The sequence below is a fragment of the Carettochelys insculpta genome, chromosome 2 (genome assembly GCF_033958435.1).
Source record: "Carettochelys insculpta isolate YL-2023 chromosome 2, ASM3395843v1, whole genome shotgun sequence".
NCBI lineage: Eukaryota > Metazoa > Chordata > Testudines > Carettochelyidae > Carettochelys > Carettochelys insculpta.
The window spans coordinates 83,219,083-83,239,881 of NC_134138.1; the positions used below are offsets into that span (position 1 = coordinate 83,219,083).

At 40.9% G+C, this 20,799-nt stretch overlaps 1 protein-coding gene across 8 annotated transcripts in view; it reads left to right on the forward strand.

The window, feature by feature from the left end:
* TRAPPC8 (trafficking protein particle complex subunit 8) overlaps positions 1 to 20,799 on the forward strand; it is a 96,396-nt gene that overhangs the window by 14,399 nt on the left and 61,198 nt on the right. For 4 of the 8 annotated variants that reach the window (XM_074987236.1, XM_074987239.1, XM_074987241.1 and 1 more), the window contains 7 exons: positions 4,477 to 4,566; positions 7,198 to 7,372; positions 8,979 to 9,132; positions 10,290 to 10,377; positions 15,345 to 15,601; positions 18,129 to 18,244; positions 20,532 to 20,682. In XM_074987236.1, coding sequence (XP_074843337.1) covers positions 4,477 to 4,566; positions 7,198 to 7,372; positions 8,979 to 9,132; positions 10,290 to 10,377; positions 15,345 to 15,601; positions 18,129 to 18,244; positions 20,532 to 20,682 — 1,031 coding nt within the window. Of the gene's footprint in view, positions 1 to 4,476; positions 4,567 to 7,197; positions 7,373 to 8,978; positions 9,133 to 10,289; positions 10,378 to 15,341; positions 15,602 to 18,128; positions 18,245 to 20,531; positions 20,683 to 20,799 lie in introns of all 8 variants that reach the window. The other 4 variants (XM_074987234.1, XM_074987238.1, XM_074987237.1 and 1 more) reach the window with 1 other exon arrangement.

The window sequence follows — 20,799 nt, forward strand, 5'->3', positions numbered from 1 at the left end:
AACATATTGTACTTAGTTATATATAACTCAAATTACTATGGAAATGTATGTCTTGATCCCTAGTGTTTGCAAAAAACATAGTTTAGCTGCCTTTGGCTACATCTACACTAGCCAAAATCTTCAAAATAGCCATGCAAATGGCCATTTCGAAGTTTTACTAATGAAGCACTGGAATACATATTCAGCGCCTCATTAGCGTGCGGGCAGCCGCAGCACTTTGAAATTGGTGCGGCTCATCCAGACCGGGGCTCCTTTTTGAAAGGACCCCGGCTACTTTATGAGCAGATAGGAATAAGGGGACTTCGAAGTAGCCGGGGTCCTTTCAAAAAGGAGCCCCATTTGGATGAGCCGCGCGACGGCGAGCCGCGTCAATTTCGAAGTGCTGCGGCCACCCGCGTGCTAATGAGGCTCTAAATATGTAGGGCTTCATTAGTAAACTTCAAAATGGCCATTTCGAAGTTTTTGGCTAGTGTAGACACAGCCCTCGTATTAAATGTGCGGCAATTCTGCAGCCTCCTGAAAACTTACTAATTCTTTTGATTCTTTACCCAGTAAGTAATCATATTTCAAACCTTTTAGTTCATCAAGGTGACAGCCTTAGTTTCTCTGACTGATTTGTAGGAGAGTCTTGACTAGACCTACCTATGAATTCTGTGTTTATCTCTCTGATCCTACCAGCTCTGGTAAAACTGAGAAACTATGAGGCATCCTCTAACATCTTAGAGAATAACTGGTTTATTATGGCATACGCTTTCATGGTTAAAACCCACTTAATCAGATGAACTGGAGTGGAAATACAAAGGGGGTATATATGTAAGAAAAGTACTGCAGAAGTAGTTATTATCTATTGTAAATTAGGGTGCTTAGGGTGATTGTGGCTGTTCAGCATAGCTGATGGGGAAATACAGGTATTTATTCAGGGGAAGTTGATTTAGGCCTCCTTATTGAGGCCTAATTTGTATAATGCGCAAATGAATTCCAATTCAGCTGTTCCCTTTGTAATCAAGTTTTGAAGGTTTTTTGTTTTGTTTTTTTTTTGTAGAAGGATGGCTACTTTTAAACCTTTTATTTAATGTCTAGGAAAGTTATTGTTCTCCTAGGGCATGTCTACATGGAGCTGTACTCCTAGCAGCTCCATGCTAATGAGCAGTCTTGATAGTGGCTGTTCATTAGCTAATCACAGCTAATTAGCATATCCGCACGAGATCTCACTGCCTGAAGAGGCTGCTATCAGCAGTAAACAAGCCATCTAGATGTGCCTCTAGCGGCTAAAACCCACTATGTCAAAGTCCCTTATCCCTGAATTTTTCGTTAGCATGAGATTTTTCAGGGATGAGGGACTGGTGACAGAGGGATTTTTAGGCAGCAGAGGTACATCTACATGGCTTGTTTGCTGCCGGCAGCTGCCTCTGTCAGTAGTGAGATCTCGCATGACTGTGCTACTGAGCTGCACGATTATGCTAATGAGCAGCCATTTGCAATTTTGAGACTGCTCATTAGTATGGAGCTGCTGGGAGTACAACTCTGTGGAGACGTGACCCTAGAGGTTTATGTACGTTCCCTTTGTTGCGGTCTAATTTGTCCGTGTTTATCCTTTGGTGCGGAGACAGTCTGGTTTGTCCAATATACTTGGCAGGAGCATTGCTGGCACTTGATGACATGTATTTATGTTAGTGGATGTGAGAGTATAGGAGCTTGGGGTGGCTTGTGTGATTAGGTCCTGTGGTGGGGTTGCTTGTATAGGTATGTGGACAGAGTTAGTAGCAGGGTTTGTTTCAGTGATAGGTTCCTGGGTTAGTGTGTTTTGGGCTGTTTTGTGTGGCTGTAGCTGAGTATTTGTTTCAGGCTATCTGTCAGCAAGGATTGGTCTGTCCTCCCAAGGTCTGTGACAGGGGTATTGTTTTCCAGGATAGGTTGTAGACTGTCAGTGATGCACTAGAAGGGGGTTTTAGCTGAGGTATGGAGGTAATGATAGAACACCACTGGTTATTTTCTGTGTTGGGCTTGTCCTGAAGTAGGTGTCGTCTTGGTGCTCCTCTGGCTCTGTCAATCTGTTAAGGTATTTTTTGAACTCGGTTATACTTTGGCTATGACAACATTCCATAGCAGTGAGAGAAAATGTCCTGTTTTTGAATCACTGATCACTAGAAGTTAAGTATGTCTCCCCCCCACCCCGAAGTATTTTTTTCACATTTGACTTCTTCCAGTCACTATAGAGAAAGTATTCTCAATTGAAGTAATTTCTTTGGGCTTTAACTGCTTTAAAATTGCTTTGGTATTGACATTATCTGATTGAATAATGCTCTTTAGTTCCTTTTTATCTCCATGTATAGAGTTCAGGAAATACCTACAAGTATTAAAAAGGAATTTGTTGTATTTATTATGCTTGTTTTAAATTTTGTTCTTCCTGTATGAACAGCATGAGTTCTCAGCCTGGGATTTGAGAACAAGTCCAGGGAGTTGGCAACCATCCTTTCATCTGTGCCTAGATAGGAGTGGGGAAAATCCCTAACTTGTTGCATTTATAATTTTTAGATGGAAAACTTGAAACACTGAAGTAAAAGGATTCACTGTGTCATTTTCTTGTATAAAGTCCCCCCAATATATGAAACCTGAGTATTCCAAAACTTTATAAAGTGTTGGAACCATACATTTGAAGCTGTAGCTGGAAATGATTTTCCCCCCCATTCTAGACAATTAAAATGTAACAGTTCTTCCGTGTATTATTGCTTGTGTCCATTCAGCATAAGTGTGTATACTCATCACATGCACCGGTGTTGGAAGATTTTCCCTTAGCAGTACCTGCAGGGGAGCTGGTTCAGGCACACCCTGGAGTGATGCGCAGGTGCGGCGCTATGTACAATCCCTCTGGCCTGCTCCATCCTGTTTCTTATTGTCACCAGTGATGGTACTTGGAACCTACTCATCTCAATGTTAGATGTTGCGCATTTCCTATGTGGGACTCTATTTTCTCTGTAAATTGTTTGTTTGTTTGTTAGTCTACTGTTCTAAGAAGTTAGCTCTTGTAGGTCCCGTAGGACATTAGCTTGGGGTTGTGGCTTGTCCCATTTCTCAGGCTTCACGTTATGTAACAGTTGTAGTTGGCCCATGCTAGTGATTCCCCCACTGTGGCTTTTTGTGGTGCTTAGGAGAGGCACACATAAGAGGTGCACTGCTTGTGGTTATCTTTGTCGAGTGACTATGAGCAATCGCTCAAGGAAAGAGTTGCCTGTTTCTGTAAGTGGTGTTCTTCAAGATATGCTGCTCATGTTTATTCACCTTCCCACAGTTCTGCCCCACTGTCAGTGCAAGAAAGGACAAAGGGTGGAGGGGGATGGATGCACGCTATGTAATATAGCACAGCATGTGTGTGCTACTCCCAAGGGGCACGTGAGTCAGCTCCCTTGCAGATACTGCTAAGGGAAAATCTTCCAGCACAGATGTGTGTGTTTGCCCCATGCACCAATATTGAATGGACATGAGCAGTACATCTTGAAGGAGAACAGTTACAGAAATAGTTAACTGTCTCTCCCCAACCCCTTATTTTCATGATATTCCCGCCCCCCCCCCCCAGTTGTCGATGTATTTCCTTAGTCCTGGGCCAGTTTTGTTTTGTTTTCTGATTTAGAAATGTCACTTTTTTCTTTGCTGTGGTCTTTTAGAACTTTTATAATGTGTAATTATGTTGAATAGATTACCAGGATCACGCTCCACATTTCCAGCCCTTGAAATATTTACTCCCCACTCCTGGGAGACAAGCAACTATTATTCTTGCAGTAAAGTGTAGAAGTTGAATCAGAGATGTTAACTGACACATTCAAGACCCTGCAATGAGTCAATTGTAGATCTAGGTTTAGAATTCAACATTTCTTGGTCTGTGATCTGTGAACTATGTATGCTCTGTGTAGAAGTTTTGAGGGATACTTGAATTGCAATCACAAAAATTGGGAAGAACTTTAGACAATAATTCAGTGATCCTAGCTCCTCTCCATATATTTCCAAATCAGTTTGGTTTCAAATTATATGGAAGATGGCTATAGCAGGCTTACTGCATGCTAATTTAGGCACATCCAACGATTTGTGCTAAGTGAATCCGAGACTTGACTGTAAGTGATGCCAAAGCGAGGTTATTGTAGTTTTGACTGGATCAACAAGACCTGAAAATATGAAAAGTTCAAAAATACTTCTGAAGAGTGGCGAGAACGAAACAGGATTCACATTAAACTCACCTTCCCTCAACATAACAGTCCCATTCTAAGATTGACAGCCTAACTGGAGAAGGTTTATGCAGTCTTAATTTTTGCTTCTTCAATAAATTAAATGTGATCGAGAGGTAAAATGGTTTAGAAATAAATCAAAAAAAAGACATTCATATCTGGTCCTCTATAGATTGTTTGAAGTAACATAACTTAGCAAATTCTTTGGCTGTTTCCCAGTCTGATTGATTGACTTTTTTGTAAACTTTGTATCTTTCAGCTACTACACCATGGTTCGAGTCTTACAGAGAGAGCTTTCTCCAGTCAATGCCTGCATCAGATCATGAATTCCTAAACCACTATGTAGCATGTATCCTTTGAATCTTAATATGGGCTATGTCTCTCTAAAATTAAATGAACCACAATATTACAGCTGAAACTGTTGTTGCAGAAACCTAGTATATGAGGAATTTGGGGGGATGTGAGTAAGTTTAATAGGAATATTGCTGTTGTGCTGCTTTAGGATAAATTCCTCTTCCTTAATCTCTTTAGCACATATAACTCCACACATTCACTAAATGAAGAAAATACCTGGATTATGTAGGAGATATCTAAATTATTGCTGTAAATAAGTGCTTGGTGTGTATATATAACAGATAATTAAATCTGTTAAGTCATGGTACAGAAGATGGGGAAATCCTGTTCCACTCTCAAGTGGCAATGGTTAAGTCAGATACACTCTGCTTTTCTCACCCCCCAGTTGGGGAAGCTGAGGGGTCTCTGATGGGAGATGTCTCTGAACCCTTCTTGACAGTTGATAGCTGTCTGTGGCCACAGTCTTTCCCTAAAACTACCTCACACTGCAAAGAGCAAGGAGTATTTTCTGTGTTTTGTGTTTTCTTCTTCTAGAGCTTCTTGATGCTATATCAATTATGATTTCCTCCCCCCCCCCCACCCAGAATGGTGCTATATGCTGATCTAGTTTCTGGTCTTGAAACTAATATAGTGCTGTATTTTTGTATACAGCAGTAGTAATGTTTACCTGGCCACTTCCATATCACTGTTGCTTACGCGGTTTTGAACAGCTGCAGTAAAAGCTAGCAATGCAGCCCATTTCATTCTGTAGCTGGAAAACAATACTGCCTGAGGGCCATGTCTACACTTAGAGAAATCTTTGAAATAGTCATGCTAATGGCCATTTCAAAGAATAGTAATGAAGCACTGAAATCCATATTCAGTGTCTCATTAGCATGCCGCCAGCTGCAGCACTTCGAAATTGCAGCTTTTTTGCTCTCGTGTGGCTCGTCCAGATGGGTCCTTTTTGAAAGGACCCTGCCAACTTTGAAATCTCCTTATCCATTTCTGCTGATAGGAATAAGGGGATTTCAAAGTGGACGGCTTCCTTTCAAAAAGGACCCCTGTCTGTACAAGCCGTGCGGGAGCGAAAAGCGGCAATTTTGAAGTGCAGCAGCTGGTGGCATGCTAATGAGGTGCTGAATATGCATTGCAGCACCTCGTTAGTATTCTTCAAAATGGCCATTAACATGGCTATTTCGAAGATTTCTCTAAGTGTAGATGTAGCCAAGATGACTTGACGTTTGGAAAGTTAACGGAACTGCCACAACTAACAACTTTTTTTGTCTCAAGTTGATGACTTAAACACAAGTTTTATACTCTTCCTGGATGATGCATTTTTTTCCCCTGTCCTCCACGTATTAATATGCAAGAGTTAATCTAATAGAACTTTCCACTTCATATATTGTTACAAATATCTAGTAACTCCTTTTGTCTCTACCTCATATACTTTTAGTGAGATTGCCAATATATCTCTATAGAGTTGAGATGCTACAAGAGTTTTGTGTGCTACCGTGTTGTCCTATTTGACTCTATGTTGAGCTGTTTACCAGATTCAAACTTCATGGGATAAAGTCCAAAATATGTTTTTCATCTTAACTCCTATTCAAACCAAAAGTAATGGAAAACCAAATAAGATACACGCTGAGGATTCTACTGTGTTTTTTAACATCACTTTTCAAATGTTTGTAGGTGGCTTGGAAACCATTTTTTATGTGAACGTATGCTAGTAAGGAGGTTTTTTTTATTAAGGTTATGGTTTATTCTTTAGTAATTGACCAGTGGTTTAGATGCCTTTTTTAAAGTTGCATTTGTCTAAATTGCTTGGTCAACTGTTACATAGACACATTTGCAACAGTCAAAAAATGAACAGTTATAAAGCCATTTACATGAAACACTGTTTTATCAGGCCCATTATGAACTTAAGCTCTATAAACTAGCATTTCTGATCTTCATTGAAAGTCTGATTTATCGTCTGGCATGGGGTGGCCAGTCTCCCTGCCTAGTTCTGTGTGACCCCCTGGAATGTGCAACATGTCCCTGCTGCTTCTGAGAGGGAGAAATGGCCACAGAGGCTCTGTGAGCTGACTCTGCCCCACCCTGCCCTGCGTGTTGGATCCCTGGCTCCTGTTGCCTGGGAACCATGGGTAATGGGACCTGCAGGGGCCGTGCCAGCTGGTGGAGGCTGCATGCGGAGCAGTCTAGCCATGCTTCTGACTAGCGAAGGGGAGCGCTCCTTGGATTTTACTACCCCTAACCTTCTCCTTTATTTTTGTCCCCTGGCCTGACCCTCCTCTGGTGCCCCAGCACCCAGCCCTGATCCTGAGTGCTGCAACCCCTCCGGCATTCCACACCCCAGAACTCGCTTCCCTAGTCAGAGTCTGCACCTCCTCGCACAGACAACCTACTGCCCAGCTTCCCCATTCTGCATCCTGAACCATTCGTTTCAGACCACCGCCCTAGAGCCCAAATCTCTAGCCCAGAGCCCGTACTCCTCCCATACCCCAGCTCAGCCCAGAGCTCCCTTTCATACTTTTACCTCTTAGCTAGAATGTTTGACTAACTTTCACCCTTTGTTTTTTCCCCATGTGCTGGTATGATTGTTTCTGGCTTTTGTGTTAAGTTCATATCCTTAATGTGAATTCAGGTATGCTTGTAGTTTCTTCTGGTGAACCTGAACCTGTGGAGCAATTTCTGAAGCTGTCACAAGAGCAGCATAGAATTCAGCACAGTAGTGAATATGCATATCCTAAGTGGTTTATACCAAACACTCTCAAATATTATGTATTGCTGCATGACGTAAGTGCAGGAGAGGAACAAAGGTGTGTGGTTTTTTGATCTTACGATTGTACTGAACAGTCAGAAAAGCATATTTTGTTGAAATGCTGACTGCATAAATGAACTTGGACGTGTGAGTGCAAAATAATTCAGTCACCTATTTTGATATAATTAATCTGTATGGAGACTGGTGTCCAGGCAGATTTACTTATTTAATATCTTCTCTCAAAGTTCTCTTTTGTATGCGCAAGTGAAGCGTGCACACACCTTTGTAAAAAATATTCCAGTGTTTATTATGCATTTAGTGTCTTGGATTTCTTTCTAAAGTGAATTATTTTGAAATCATCTGCCTCTTGTATTTCAACTTGCTAAATTTTTTGTTTGACTTGAATACAACTTAGTGTATTATATAATAGCTCTAGCATGTTTTAGAACAGGGATTGGCAACCAAAATAGCAAGAAGAGCCATTTTTTTTCAGTTTGGTTAAAAAACTCAAGAATTCAAGAGCCGCAATGCATGTGAATGAGATGGTCCTTAATAAATAATGTCAAGCCAAATTTTTTAACCCCTATTTTGAGAACAGCGGGCACACAATGATTTGTAATGTGATACCTGTTTATTGCAGGACATTCACAAACTTCTTACATATTCTGTTTCCTTACACTTTGTGTTTTGTACTACTGTCTTCCTGACTTCCACTCCTGAACCTTCTCTCTCCCCAGAGGATGCTAGGGAGAGCTATCCAAAGATTTGAGATTGCATATCATTTGCTGTTTAGATATGAGTTGTTAATTTCTGGGCTTTTAGACATTCATCATTTATTGAAAATCAGGAAGTGGTGTTTTTTGTTTGTTTTCTAAACTTCGCAATTATAGTGTCGGGAGCCACCAAGAAGTCCTTAAAGAGCCACAGGTTGCAGACCCCTGTTTTAGACAGAGAAAAATATCTAGTTAGGCACGTATTTCAAATTTAGAGTGATTAAAGGTGCTGGCTACAATGGTGATAGGAAATAAGGAGATGCTACCATTGTTAGGGTGACACATGCCCCAGCTCTGTCCTCTTGTTTTGCAGCTATACATCCCTAAATACTTAAACAATTTGTGTTATGCCTTGAAATCCCGTGCGCTACCATTATACACTTACATTTTTTCCATGTCAAAAGAAATGCCTTCCTTCATACTTGTTTCTCCCCTGCTTATTTCTTTTTAGTCTGTTACTGTATGATCTCATCTCTTTAGCTACTAACTTTTCTTGTTTCCTTCTTTTCTCCCATCCCGTTCTTCATAAAGAATAAGCAGTTATTGTAGATTAGTAGCAATTCTATCTGGTCGTTTTGCCTTTGTACCCCTTCAGGGTACCCCTTCTGCACTGGAGTTCTGCTATATTGGCTGCCACTCTGTCTCTGCTGTGAACTGCTATACCAAGTGTACCTGGGGAAGTAGCAGACACAGTTGATGGGAAGCATTTTGTAGATGGTGATGTCAGATTTGCGAGCAGTCTGAGGCTGAAATACAGTAGAAAAATTGTAAACTACATTCCTTTTCTATAACTTTTATATGGTAGAAAATCTCAAACTGTTTTAAAGAAAATGATGCATTGAAAACTAATTCCAGTTTGAGGCAAACTGACTTTGAGATATTTCATTTCAGAGCTGACTCAATATATGAAGAAATGAAGCAGAGATATGGAACTCAGGGTTGCTATTTACTTAAAATAAATTCTCGAGGATCTAACAGGGGAGCAGATGAACAGATACCAGATCCTTGGAGTCAGTATCTCCAGAAATATAGTATCCAAAATCAGGTATGTGTTCAAAAATGTTGGAAACCTTGACTGTAATGACTCTTGTGATCATGTTATCTGATTTTCTTTCTGCAATTTTGTTCTGGCTCCCTATTAGCAGTGTATCATTGTGCCATGATTAATCGTTCACCAGGGTATTCCCAAGCATGGTAGTAAGACTGATTATTTTATTCCCAACTATTTTTGTTTGAGGGCAATCTTCATTTAGACAACTTCTGCTTAAAAACTGTTTAAATATATAAACTTTATTATTGAAGTAGTAGAATCCTTGAGCACCAAGAGCAATGATCTCTATACTTTGAAAATCTCTCTAGTTATTTTTGCTCTCCAGGTAGTTAACAGCACAAGCATTTTGCTCATGCTTGCTTTCTGGAAGTTCTCCTAGGCGAACTTTCTTCCTCTCAATTTAGGATGTTTAAAGTGTTGTAGGAAATGAATGAACAAAAAGGTCAGGAGGAAATAAGTGCTTTTTTAGTGGTGAGCTTTTGCAACCAGTCTGATAGACCCTATTTGCCTTTGTTGGGACTTTTTAAAAGTGGTGTGTGTCACTCTTTGAGGTATCTAGCATTCTCTTTGTCAAACATCTGATATGTAGTCAAAGAATCTGATACAGCCATGTCTCTGCACTGAAAACTTTTCCTCTCTTTTGGGTGTTTAACCCACCTCTTTCCTTGCCATATTTTCACTGATGGAAAGTCTTTAACGAGTGTGTATTTGGGGAGTCCCTCTCCCATTCCTGCTAAATATCCAGTGTCACCTGAAATTTTAAAGTTGTTGTCCCAGCAGCTCTGACTTTGCCATTGAAGGCTGAAGTCGTTCCTTCTTTCTCTAGTTAATGAAAACTCTCTAGAATATCTTATTTTTCTAATGAACTAACTTGAAGGGGTCCTGCTGTCATGAACTTGGACCTTTTCTGAACTCATCTGCCCCTAATTCTCTGACTTTGGTTTCACACTTCCAAGCAATTTCTCAAAGCTTTAAGAGTTATCTGTTGAAAAACTAACTTGTAAGAGGAGCCTCTATTTAAAATATGGTTGGAAACTATTCATATCTTACATTTTAGGAATCAAACTTCTGAGGGAAGAATTGACAGGAATTACTAATGATTTGAAAACAGCTTTTTAAAAACTGTACTAATGGTCTTTTTTTCCTGGTAGGAATCTTATGAAGATGGTCCATATACTGTAATTTCAAATAAGAATGCTGACAATTTAATGTCAGATGGCTTAGATAACGACATTAAAGGTATTTTTATAACTTTAATTTTTGCTCAAAATTTGAACATTAATGTAGGCATGTAAATTAATATATAAATATAATTTGTGCTGTCTGAGTCCTAGGAGCATGGTTCATGTCTTACTGTGTTTGTGTAGTGCATAGCACAATGAGCCTTGATTCTAGTTTTAGCATCCTGGTACCTACTGTATTAAACATTAAATGCTGGATTTAATGCTTTTCTGCACAATTGAAGTTGATATAACTAACTTCAGTGTTGATATTTAGCAATGGACAAGTGTATGCTAGGGATGTGACAAAATTCTGCCAAGCCACTGAAATTGTAAATTTGGAACTCTTGGAAGATCATATTATGATAGGGTCTGGCAATGTGGTACAGTAGTTTCATTAATCTCTTAGAATTGTGTCAACAAAATAGATTTCCAGAAGGCTGTCATCAAGGTCTTGCACAGAAAGTTGCTAAATAAGTGAAGTAGTCCTTGTTTGAGAAATGGAAAACAAGGAGGAGGCTTAATTGACCAATTTTTTTGTTACGGGAACAGGTTAACAAGGTGACTTAAATTCTGTACTAGGTTCCATGCTTAATGTGTTTTGTCATTTGGAAAATGTTGAGTCATGAGGTAACAAAATGTACAGGGGAGGTTGTGGAATCTCCATCACTGAAGATATGTAAGAGCAGGTTAGACAGACATCTGTCAGGGATGGTATAGATGGTGCTTGGTTCTGCCATGAGGACAGGGGACTGGACTCGATGACCTCTGGAGGTCCCTTCCAGTTCTAGTGTTCTATGATTTTACTATTATTTGGGTTAGTGAGGACTAGATGAGTCTGAGGACCTTCATAGAGATCTGTGCAAACTGAGGATATGGCCAATTTGATGGCAAATGAAATTCAGTGCCAGTAATGCAAACCAATTCACACGCTCTCTCAATTTTAACTGTATCTGCCCAAGAAAGGGACCTGGGCTTCACTGCAGACCTCTGGTTTGCATACAGCTGAGATCAGATTAAACAAACAAAATGTTAAGTTGCATAAGGAGTGGGGTAATAAAAATGGAGGGTATTATGTCTTTATATGAATTGGTAGTGTGGCCTCTCCTGGACTACTGTATGCCTTCCTGGTCATCACATTTGCAGATCTAATGGGCTGTCAAAGTGTGGTGAATGACAAAACACTGAAACAAACTCTCATTGCAAGATCATTGGGATGACTCACGTCAGAAAAGAGATAAGTAAGATGGGATATGACAAAATGGTATACAGTAACTCATAGTGTGCTCTCCCTGTTTCGTAGCTTAAGAAGGGAGCACTCAGTAAAATGAAAAGGTGGAGAAATTTAAAGGTGGAGAAATTTAAAACTCAGCTGTGCCCCTCCTTCCCTCGTACCCCCAATCTGCCATGGGCCGAATGCTAGGAAAGGGGAGCCTTGAGGTCTGGATCCAGGTAAGCTGTGAGGGTTCTCATGCGGCACAGAAGGGGGCTGGAAGACAGAGGACCCTGCTACAAAAGCCCCCATGGCAGCACGGGGCCAGGGCCAAAGCCCCACTGGAGCCCTACCAGGGCTGTCCCTGCCATGAAGGCTCCACCACAGGGCTGAGGATGGAGCCCTGCATGGGGCCGGGCACCCCCAGAGCCTGCAACATGGGGCCAGGGCTGGAGCCCCCACTGTGGTGCACAGCCAGGGCCAGGACCAAGGCCTCCACCATGGAGCCCTGAGGACCCAGGCTGGTTTCTCCCCCACCCCTCCTGGTGGGTTGGGGTGGGTGTGTGGAGTCTGGATGGGAGGGAGAGTGCAGGAATGGGCTGGGGCTTGGGATTTGGGTGGAGGTAAGGTGCAGCAATGGGTGGTAGGTTCAGGAGTGGGCTGGATGCGAGAGGTCTGGGTGGAAGGCAGGGTGCAGAAACAGGCTGAGCGTGAGAGTCTAGGCAGGAGCAGGTGGTGGGAAGTGGGGTCTGGGCAGGAGCCAATGTAGCAGCAGAGTAGGGGGGGGGGAGGGGGGCTGGCAGCAGGAGTGAGTAAGAGCAGGCTGGTTCAAGGGGGAGGGGGCACTTGTCTTCCTGCAGTGTTGTCACTGACCCCACCCCCAGCAGGGAGAATGAAGAGCCCTGGAGAGACTTTTCTCCCATGCTCTGCACCCTCCCCCCACCAGTTGGCAGAAATTCCTGCCAATCAGAGAAGTGGGGTAAGCCTCGCTCCAGGCTGCCGCTCCCCAGCCAGTGGAGGGGGAGGAGGAGTAGGAGTGGAGGCAACAGAGGCACAGGCAGTGTAGTGGTATTAAAACCACATCCTGCCCCCCACGCCCTCAGCAAAGCACATGGGCCAGATCCAGCCCTGGCTTGCCTAAATCCAACTCAGAAGGCTCAAGGCTCCATACCCCCAATCTGCCATGGGCCGAATGCTAGGAAAGAGGAGCCTTGAGGTCTGGATCCAGGTAAGCTGTGAGGGTTCTCCTCCTATGTTGTAATGAAACTTGGAACAAGGTGAGTCTGTGATGGTAAAGTTCTGCAACAGTTGTAAGTAGGATTATTGGTGACTTTAAAAAGTATCAGCAGCACTCAGACCGTACACAAATCAAAGGTCAAATTTCAGCACTCCGCCTCGGAAAGGTTGCTGACCCCTTCCCTAAACCTATGAATTGACCAGGTGGTGCAGTGTACACTATTGACAAAGACCGTCTTGAACACTCTGGCTATGATAGGAGAGGAGCAGAAGGAAAAGCAAAGTGTTTAAAGAACATAAGAATGTTCACACTGGGTCAAGATCATCTAGCCCAGTATCAGTCTTCTGACAGTGGCCAGTGTGAGATGCTTCAGAAGAAATGAACAGGTAAATTATCTAATGATCCATCCCGTCATCCAGTCTCAGCTTTCTGGGAGTTAGAGTACGAACTTGAGAGCTTTGGGTTGCATACCTGACTATCTTGGCTAATAGCCATTGAAAAAACTAACCTCCCTGAACTAATTTAGTTCTTTTTTGGAAGTTGTATGCTTTTGGCCATTACATCATCTCCTGGAAACAGGCTCCCTTTATAAAGTTGCACTGGCTCTTCCCTCATCTGTTGTATTCATCTATAGTAGGCTTTGTTCAATCACAAGAGACCATGGGTATGCACCCCTGAGAAGAGAAGCATTTACTTGATTAGTTTCATGGCAATCACAAATGAGGCTAAAGACATCCATTCAAGGAAGACAACAGCTTACTTGTCACATTTAAAGTGGCTGCTTTGACCTTTTAAGGCTCTGCCTTCTGCAAATTTGCAGTTTAGAGTATGATCTTCTCATTACTGAAGATCCACGTCCATTTCTTTGAGGTGTCAATTGCAAACATCCTTGAAACACAATTTTGGGTGTCCCTGGGGTCTTTTTGCAAACGCCAATTCACTCAAGAGGATGTCCTTTGGAATGCACCCATCGGTCATTTGGCACACATGCTCAAGTCAGCAGAGACTTGTTTGACGTTTTTTTGGATGCTGGGTACGCTAGTTCACTTGATCATCACTGTGCTGGTGATTGTGACTTCCAGAAAATTCCAAAGATTTCATAAAGGCAACACATATGAAACCCATTGAGCACCTTTTCCTGTTGAAAGTATAAGGTCCAGGTCTTGCTCCCATAGAAAAGTGTGCTGATAACATGTGCACAATGCACAAATTTTTGTGTGTTCTTTCTATTTGTTGTTTTACCATAGCCTCTTGTGTTCAGTCTAGACATAGATGTGATGTCTTTTCCAATGCAGACACCAAGCTCTGTTTCAAATGAAAGCTTGACTGTGTTCACCCACTTTGGTTTCAGGAATGCATATGCTGTCTCTAAGAACCATGAGTTGCTTGCATATCCCATCTTACTTATCTCTTTTCTGACGTGAGTCATCCCAATGATCTTGCAATGAGAGTTTGTTTCAGTGTTCTTTGTCATTCATCACAAACATATGAAATATGAAATTAAACTGTGGAGCTCTCCATCTCGGGAAGTTGTGGAGCCCAAGTACAAGATTCAGATAAAGATTAGTCACTTGCATGGAAATCAAGAATATTCAGAATTATCAAAACAATTTGTGGAAGGACTAGTAAACCTCATGCATCAGGATTTTAGAATTTTTCTGAGTAGTAGAAATCAGGGTGGAACCTAATCTGATGTGTGAGAGCTTACTTTGCATAATCTTAAATTTTAAGACCAGAAGTAGCCACTAGATCATCTAGTCACATTTCTTGTATATCACAGGCCACCAGAGCCACCCAGCATCACCAGCTAAACCCAACAACCAAAATTAGACCAAACTATTACAGTCCACAGAAGACTAAAAAATTATATACCTGCCATAGGCAGAGAATGGGAGGGACCAAGGTGTGTCAGTATGCTAGGGCCCCTCTGGCCCGAAAGTGATTGAGATGTACCCAGATCAATGGTTCTTCACCCCAGGCAGCTTGTGGCTCAGTTAGCACATAGCTGCGTCTCAGCCCTATGCTAAAAAAAAAAATCCAAAGATTGCTGCTAACAAATATATTGTAAAATCTGGCCAATAACTTCTCCAATTCCCAAAGAAGAACACTTCTGTGAGAGTAAAAATAATAAAGACCAAAGTTCATCAGAGCTAGGGTGGGGGTTTATCCAATTAATTGCATTGAATTAGGCATGTGAGCAGGTGGCCCATGGCAGATTGGGGGTATGAGGGAAGGAGGGGCACAGCTGAGCTCCCACCACATCCCACTTAACATACACTCATGACAATAGTGGCACATGTGCCGGGGTTGCTGCCCTGCTGATTAAGGGAGAACAGGTTTCATTTAGCACAATTTGGCACAAGTAGTTACTTGAATATATATTGCATGTAATAAACATTTGGATAGGGAAAGCTGGAATAAGTCTGTGTTACAGCCTGTAACATAAACTTGTCAAGATGACTTACAATCTAAATTTTCAGTTTTCAGGAAATAACAGTGCACAGCTAGTAAAATAGAACCTTTTATTTTTCAGTAGATGGATTATCAAACAATTTTAAGGCTCACCCCCTTCAACTTGATCACCTCGGTGATACTAGTTGCAGTTTTGATGGCACTGATCACATAAAGACAATGACATCACTGCAAGAATCGAAGAAGACAAGTTCTGGGATTCCTCATGGTGCATGTTTAACACTTACAGATCACGATCGAATTAGACAGTTCATACAGGAGTTCACGTTTAGGGGACTTTTGCCACATATAGAGAAAACAATTCGACAGCTTAATGATCAGGTAAGTCATTCAGTAAAAACAACTTGACTTCTTAATAAATGTGGTGGATTGAATCTGTTGTAGCATGGGTGTGATAATCCATAAGACCTTTGATCTAAAATAGGTCTATTCTGCTTCTCCATGTCTGTTAATTAAAAATCAGTTGTATGTCCATATAAAATTTGATTTATCCGTGGCTGGTACATATAACTAAAGTGTGACTGTGAAAATACATTGCTATTGTAGTAATGTCAGTGATGTGTACTGCATGTTTGAAAAAAATAATAAAAGTAGGGTTTTTAATATTTTAACCTGTAACTTCCAATAGTTTAACTCTTTAGGTTAAAAACACTGCATCTGATTTTGGACTGTGTGGTGCATCCAACATTATTTCACTCATCCAAAATAAAACGAAACAAAGTTCTGAAGATTTTAAGTGACTGAATTTGTGATATGATTTTACATCATGCCAAAATATCTGCTTGTACACCAGCAGTTACGTGCAACAGCATAGCTCTAACAAGTGAAGCCAGGACCACTACCAAGGGCATATGCATTGAAGTACTTGAAATTACTGAGGTGTTTTTTCCCCTCAGCCTTGAGATACTTTGACTTTTCATGCACATGAATATTCAGTAGTGATGATGAGCAAAACCATGTACTTTCACATGTGACCTGGCCACAGTATTGTGTCCTTTCCTCTTTGCTTTCATCTGGATATAGTTTTCAAGGCTTGCTTTCAATTCCTACGTAGTAGTGAATCCATCTCTCAGAAATAGGATATGTACAACTGACAGAGTACGGCAGCTTTCTTGTTTTCTTACAGTAACAGCATTTTGCTAGTGCTTGCTCATTCTCCTGATACTCGTATGTCTCCAGGGGATCGGCTCTAGCTATTTGCGAAGTTGCTTGTCCCTCCCATTACTTCCCACAATAGCACATTCTACCAGTATTGTTGAACAGCAGGACACAGCTCGCATGTAGGATCCAGAACTTCTATGGGAGCTGAACCTACAGCATGCAAATCACACTCAGAAATCAGAGTGACCAAATCTCTGCCTTGACAATCAAGTGCCCACCTCCTCTTTAGAATCCTTTCTGTCCAGGGGGTGAAGATATGATGTTGATGATGCCGTGTGAATAACAGGTCGATTAAGGGCTGTATGCACAATAAAGCTACTTCTGTTGCTTGCCATGAGGGGGAAGCAAAGGTTATATTTTTGCTTCATAGATATTTGAGGAGGCCTTTGCATCCTCTGATAAGGCAAGTACCAGAAGATTCCTCCTACATAACTTCAGATACTGTTACATGAGCACAGCCTGCTTCACAAGTTGCTAAAAGCATGTGTGCGAGAGGGTGGCATGTACAGTCTCATCTGTCATGCCAGACCCCTTAATGCTAAACCATGCCATTGTACTGTTTTAAGATTAATTTTGTTAGAACTATTGCTCATTTCCAACCCCTCCTTTTTGCACTCCATAATCTTTGAGAGTTCATGATATACAGAATGACTTCACTGTGCATTAAGTGGTGGGACTGAGACAGGATGGATCCCAGAATTCCTCTTGCAGTTGTCGCTTTGTGTGATGATGAAGCTATTAATAGCTATCTTCCTGCCCTTTGTAGCTCCCACCACCCTAACAGAGCTATACAGACAAAGAACCAGCTCAGCTCTGGGAGATCTCCGCTATAAGGCTGCTGATAGGCCCTAGGAAGCTAACTACCAGAAGGAACCAAAACCTCAAATAAATCCATCCTACTCTGTAAAAATAAATGTGCAGCCTAATTAAACCATGTTAGTGTTTCCAGGCCTTCTCCTGGTATCACCAGGCAAAGGCATGCATTTAAAAAGTATACTTTATTTGTAAGACAAAACAGACTTAAACTTTTTCAGATTGTTGAAAGGAAATGTGATGCTCTTTGCTTTGCAGAAAACAAGAAAACTACATCTTTCTCCTTAGTTTAGAAAAGTTTAAAAGTATTCTAGGGAAATGTCCCCCTAGTGCAGCTCCACAGGAGGGAGTAGTAGTCTGGAAAAGACAGCTGCAGCCACCAGCATTGAACTTTGTTCAAAGTAGGGCTGATAAATGAACGTGGCATATAGATTCTCTGGCTGCTGCAAAAGCCTTGTACGCTGTACAGTGATGGAAAAACTGCGCCTGAGAGCCAAATGTAGTCAACCTATTTTTGGGACTAAACACAAAGATGAAAGAATATATTGTAATTAAGAATAGATAAGTATAATTGGTACAATTCCTTAAGTTTGCTAAAATTTGAGTACATTTACAAAATAAACTATGCTGCTGTATGCTCCTTTTATACTGGCATAATTGCATTTATGCAAGGGGTTGTATTGCTTTAACTACATCCATTTTTTTCTAACTTTACGGTTTTAAAACAATGTACACAAGCTTCAACAGAGCTTTGATATTCTGGATGTGTCTGGTTGTACTGATGATTTTTACTATTCCTATTCAGAAGGAATCTGTACTTTATGTTGCAGTGAGTTCAGTTACATCACTGGTTTGTTGTAATTTTCTTTTCCAGTTAATATCCAGGAAAGGTTTGAGTCGATCGCTATTTTCTGCAACAAAAAAATGGTTTAGTGGCAGTAAAGTTCCGGAGAAAAGTATTAGTGAGCTGAAAAATACATCTGGCTTGTTGTAAGTAAAACTGTTCATCTTTCAATTGTAAGTTTCAGTGAAAATACTGAAGTGTTTCTTTTACTTGAGAGGGCTCCCTAAGTATAATTTAGCTACTCAGAATGGTCTTAATTGGAGCTCACTTTACCAAATTTTGGTAACATGAAATACTGCAGGTAGCTTTCATCAGCAAAATTGCTGATGTATTTACCAAAAATCTTAACTTGAGTAAGACAAACCGTAGTAGAATTTTATTTGGTCTTAAACTTTTTTCCTAACCTGAATTAAACAGAGGTTGAGAAGTTTTAAAATTTAGTTTTCCTGTTAAACAATTTGATTTTACTAATGCAAGCTTTGTGTTTGCCTTATTTCAAATTTACCTTATTCAAATGCTTTTTTACAAAAAATATTCCATGGACGAGAAGGAACACCTCTAAAGAGAAATTAGAATGCCTATGGCTATGTCAAAAAGTTGCACTGATTTAACTCTTCAATAAATTATGCCATAATCATCTTTAAATTGTCTTAGTTAAAATGGTGGACGTACCCATTTGTGGACGTAGTCATTTTAGCGTATCTTATCTTAAACCTGTTGCTAGTAAAAAATGGAAACAAAATCAACTTAAGACCAGCTTTGACTGAAATGAGTGTGTATGCACCATGGTGTTGGATTTAAAATAGACTTATGGTAAACCAGAGCAACTTTTTTGAGCACTAAAACATAAAACCTGTCTACTGTTTAGGAACAAGCATTGCCCTTATCACCTGTCTTTAGCTATAGAACTTGAAGTTATTACTGGATGCCAGCTAGCTAAGACAACTCATTCCCAGGTTGGTTCCCAGATTTTTCTCTTAATTCAGCCATCCATGCTCATATTGAGACTAGTAAATTTTACCAGAGGACCAAACATGTTGATCAGAGACTGTTAGGAGCAGTGTCAATCCTTGCTGTCCAGTAATGTCTGTGACCTGATGCTAGAAAAGGAGCAGTGAGTGTACCGGAATTCTTATTACCATGCTGTGTGGCGATGCTGCTCAGGTCTGCTCTTTCGTTTCCCTTTGTGTATAGTTTATATTGCACATGCATTTTTTCACACTGATTTTAACTTGGGCCTTAAGCTTACTGATGCAAGCTGAACCAGTATAAGCCACAGTTTCAACTGAGAAAAGTGGGAATGGTGTTAGGCACAGGGCTGATCTACACTAGGGAAGAAAAAATGAAACTTAAGTTATGCAACTCCAACTTGAGAATTGTTAATGTATCTTGGTGACTCACTTCAGTTACATGTACTTATTAACATTTTGGATTGTTTGGGCCAAATTCATAGTATAAAACAAACTCCTTTTGGCTTGGCTGTTGTCTCTCTACAAGTGTTGCAGCAGTACATCTGCAGCATATACACTTGTTACTGCAACAGAAAGGGTTTTTCTGTTGTTGCAGTAAATCTGTCCCCTTAAGAGGCAGTAATCAGCTTGATAGAAGAATGTTTCTATCAGTCTAGTTGCAGCTACAAATGGGAATTAGGTTGAGCTTTTTTTAAAACAGTCCTGGATGGTGTTGATAAGTTGACCTAAGTTTTATGTGTAGGACAAGGCCCTTTCTGCTGTTGAAGGAATAGGCTTGAAGGAAGTCTCTCATAATTCACAGCCAGAAGGATGGTGGCTTTTATGTACTACAAGGTACAACCTTGGAAGTAATATAAACATTCAGCCAACTCATTTCTCATGGGAGTTGGGGGTCCTTATTTTTTTTTTTTTTTAGGCTGTATCTAGACTAGAGGATTTTGTTGACAAAACTGTCATTTTGCCAACAAAACCCAGGAAACATCCGGATTCCAAAGGTGTTCTGTCAACAGTAAATTGACAGAGTGCAGCACTTCTGTCAACAGCCATATGCAGCTCCTCATGAGGAGTAATGCCTGTCAACAGAGATCTGTTGACAGAAAGCTGGTCTAGACGTTCTGGGGGAGCCCTCTGCTGACGGACAGTGCTTTCGGGACACCACACAGCCATGTGTGCTGTGCTTCTGGTTGGCTGTTTTATTAAGAGAGCAGTTGGGTAATCCGGTTGCTGTTGACAGAGCGAATCACTTTTGCCACCTGTTGCAATTTGGCCGCAATCTGTCGACGGGTTTGTTGGAAGATATCTTCCAGCAAAAACTGTTGCACATTGCTCTAATCTAGACTTAGCCTTACTGTTTTTTTTTTTTCCTTTTCTGTTTTATGCTGTCATCGGTCTCGTTTGTGTTTTGAATATTGGTGCTTAAAATGTGAGTGGTATTTTTGTTACAGATCGTTTCTGTTTATAGGTATCCCCCAGAAGCACCAGAGCTTCAAATCAGGAAAATGGCTGATTTGTGTTTCTTGGTCCAGCACTATGAACTGGCATATAACTGCTACCATACAGCAAAGAAAGACTTTTTGAATGATCAAGCAATGCTTTATGCAGCAGGAGCCCTGGTTAGTACATTACAGTAACCATTCTGTGTATCGCTTAGTGTAGCTAGTTTAAAGTTAACGCTTCTAGATAACAATATACAGCAAAACAAAAGACAACACATACCCCTGCAATTTATA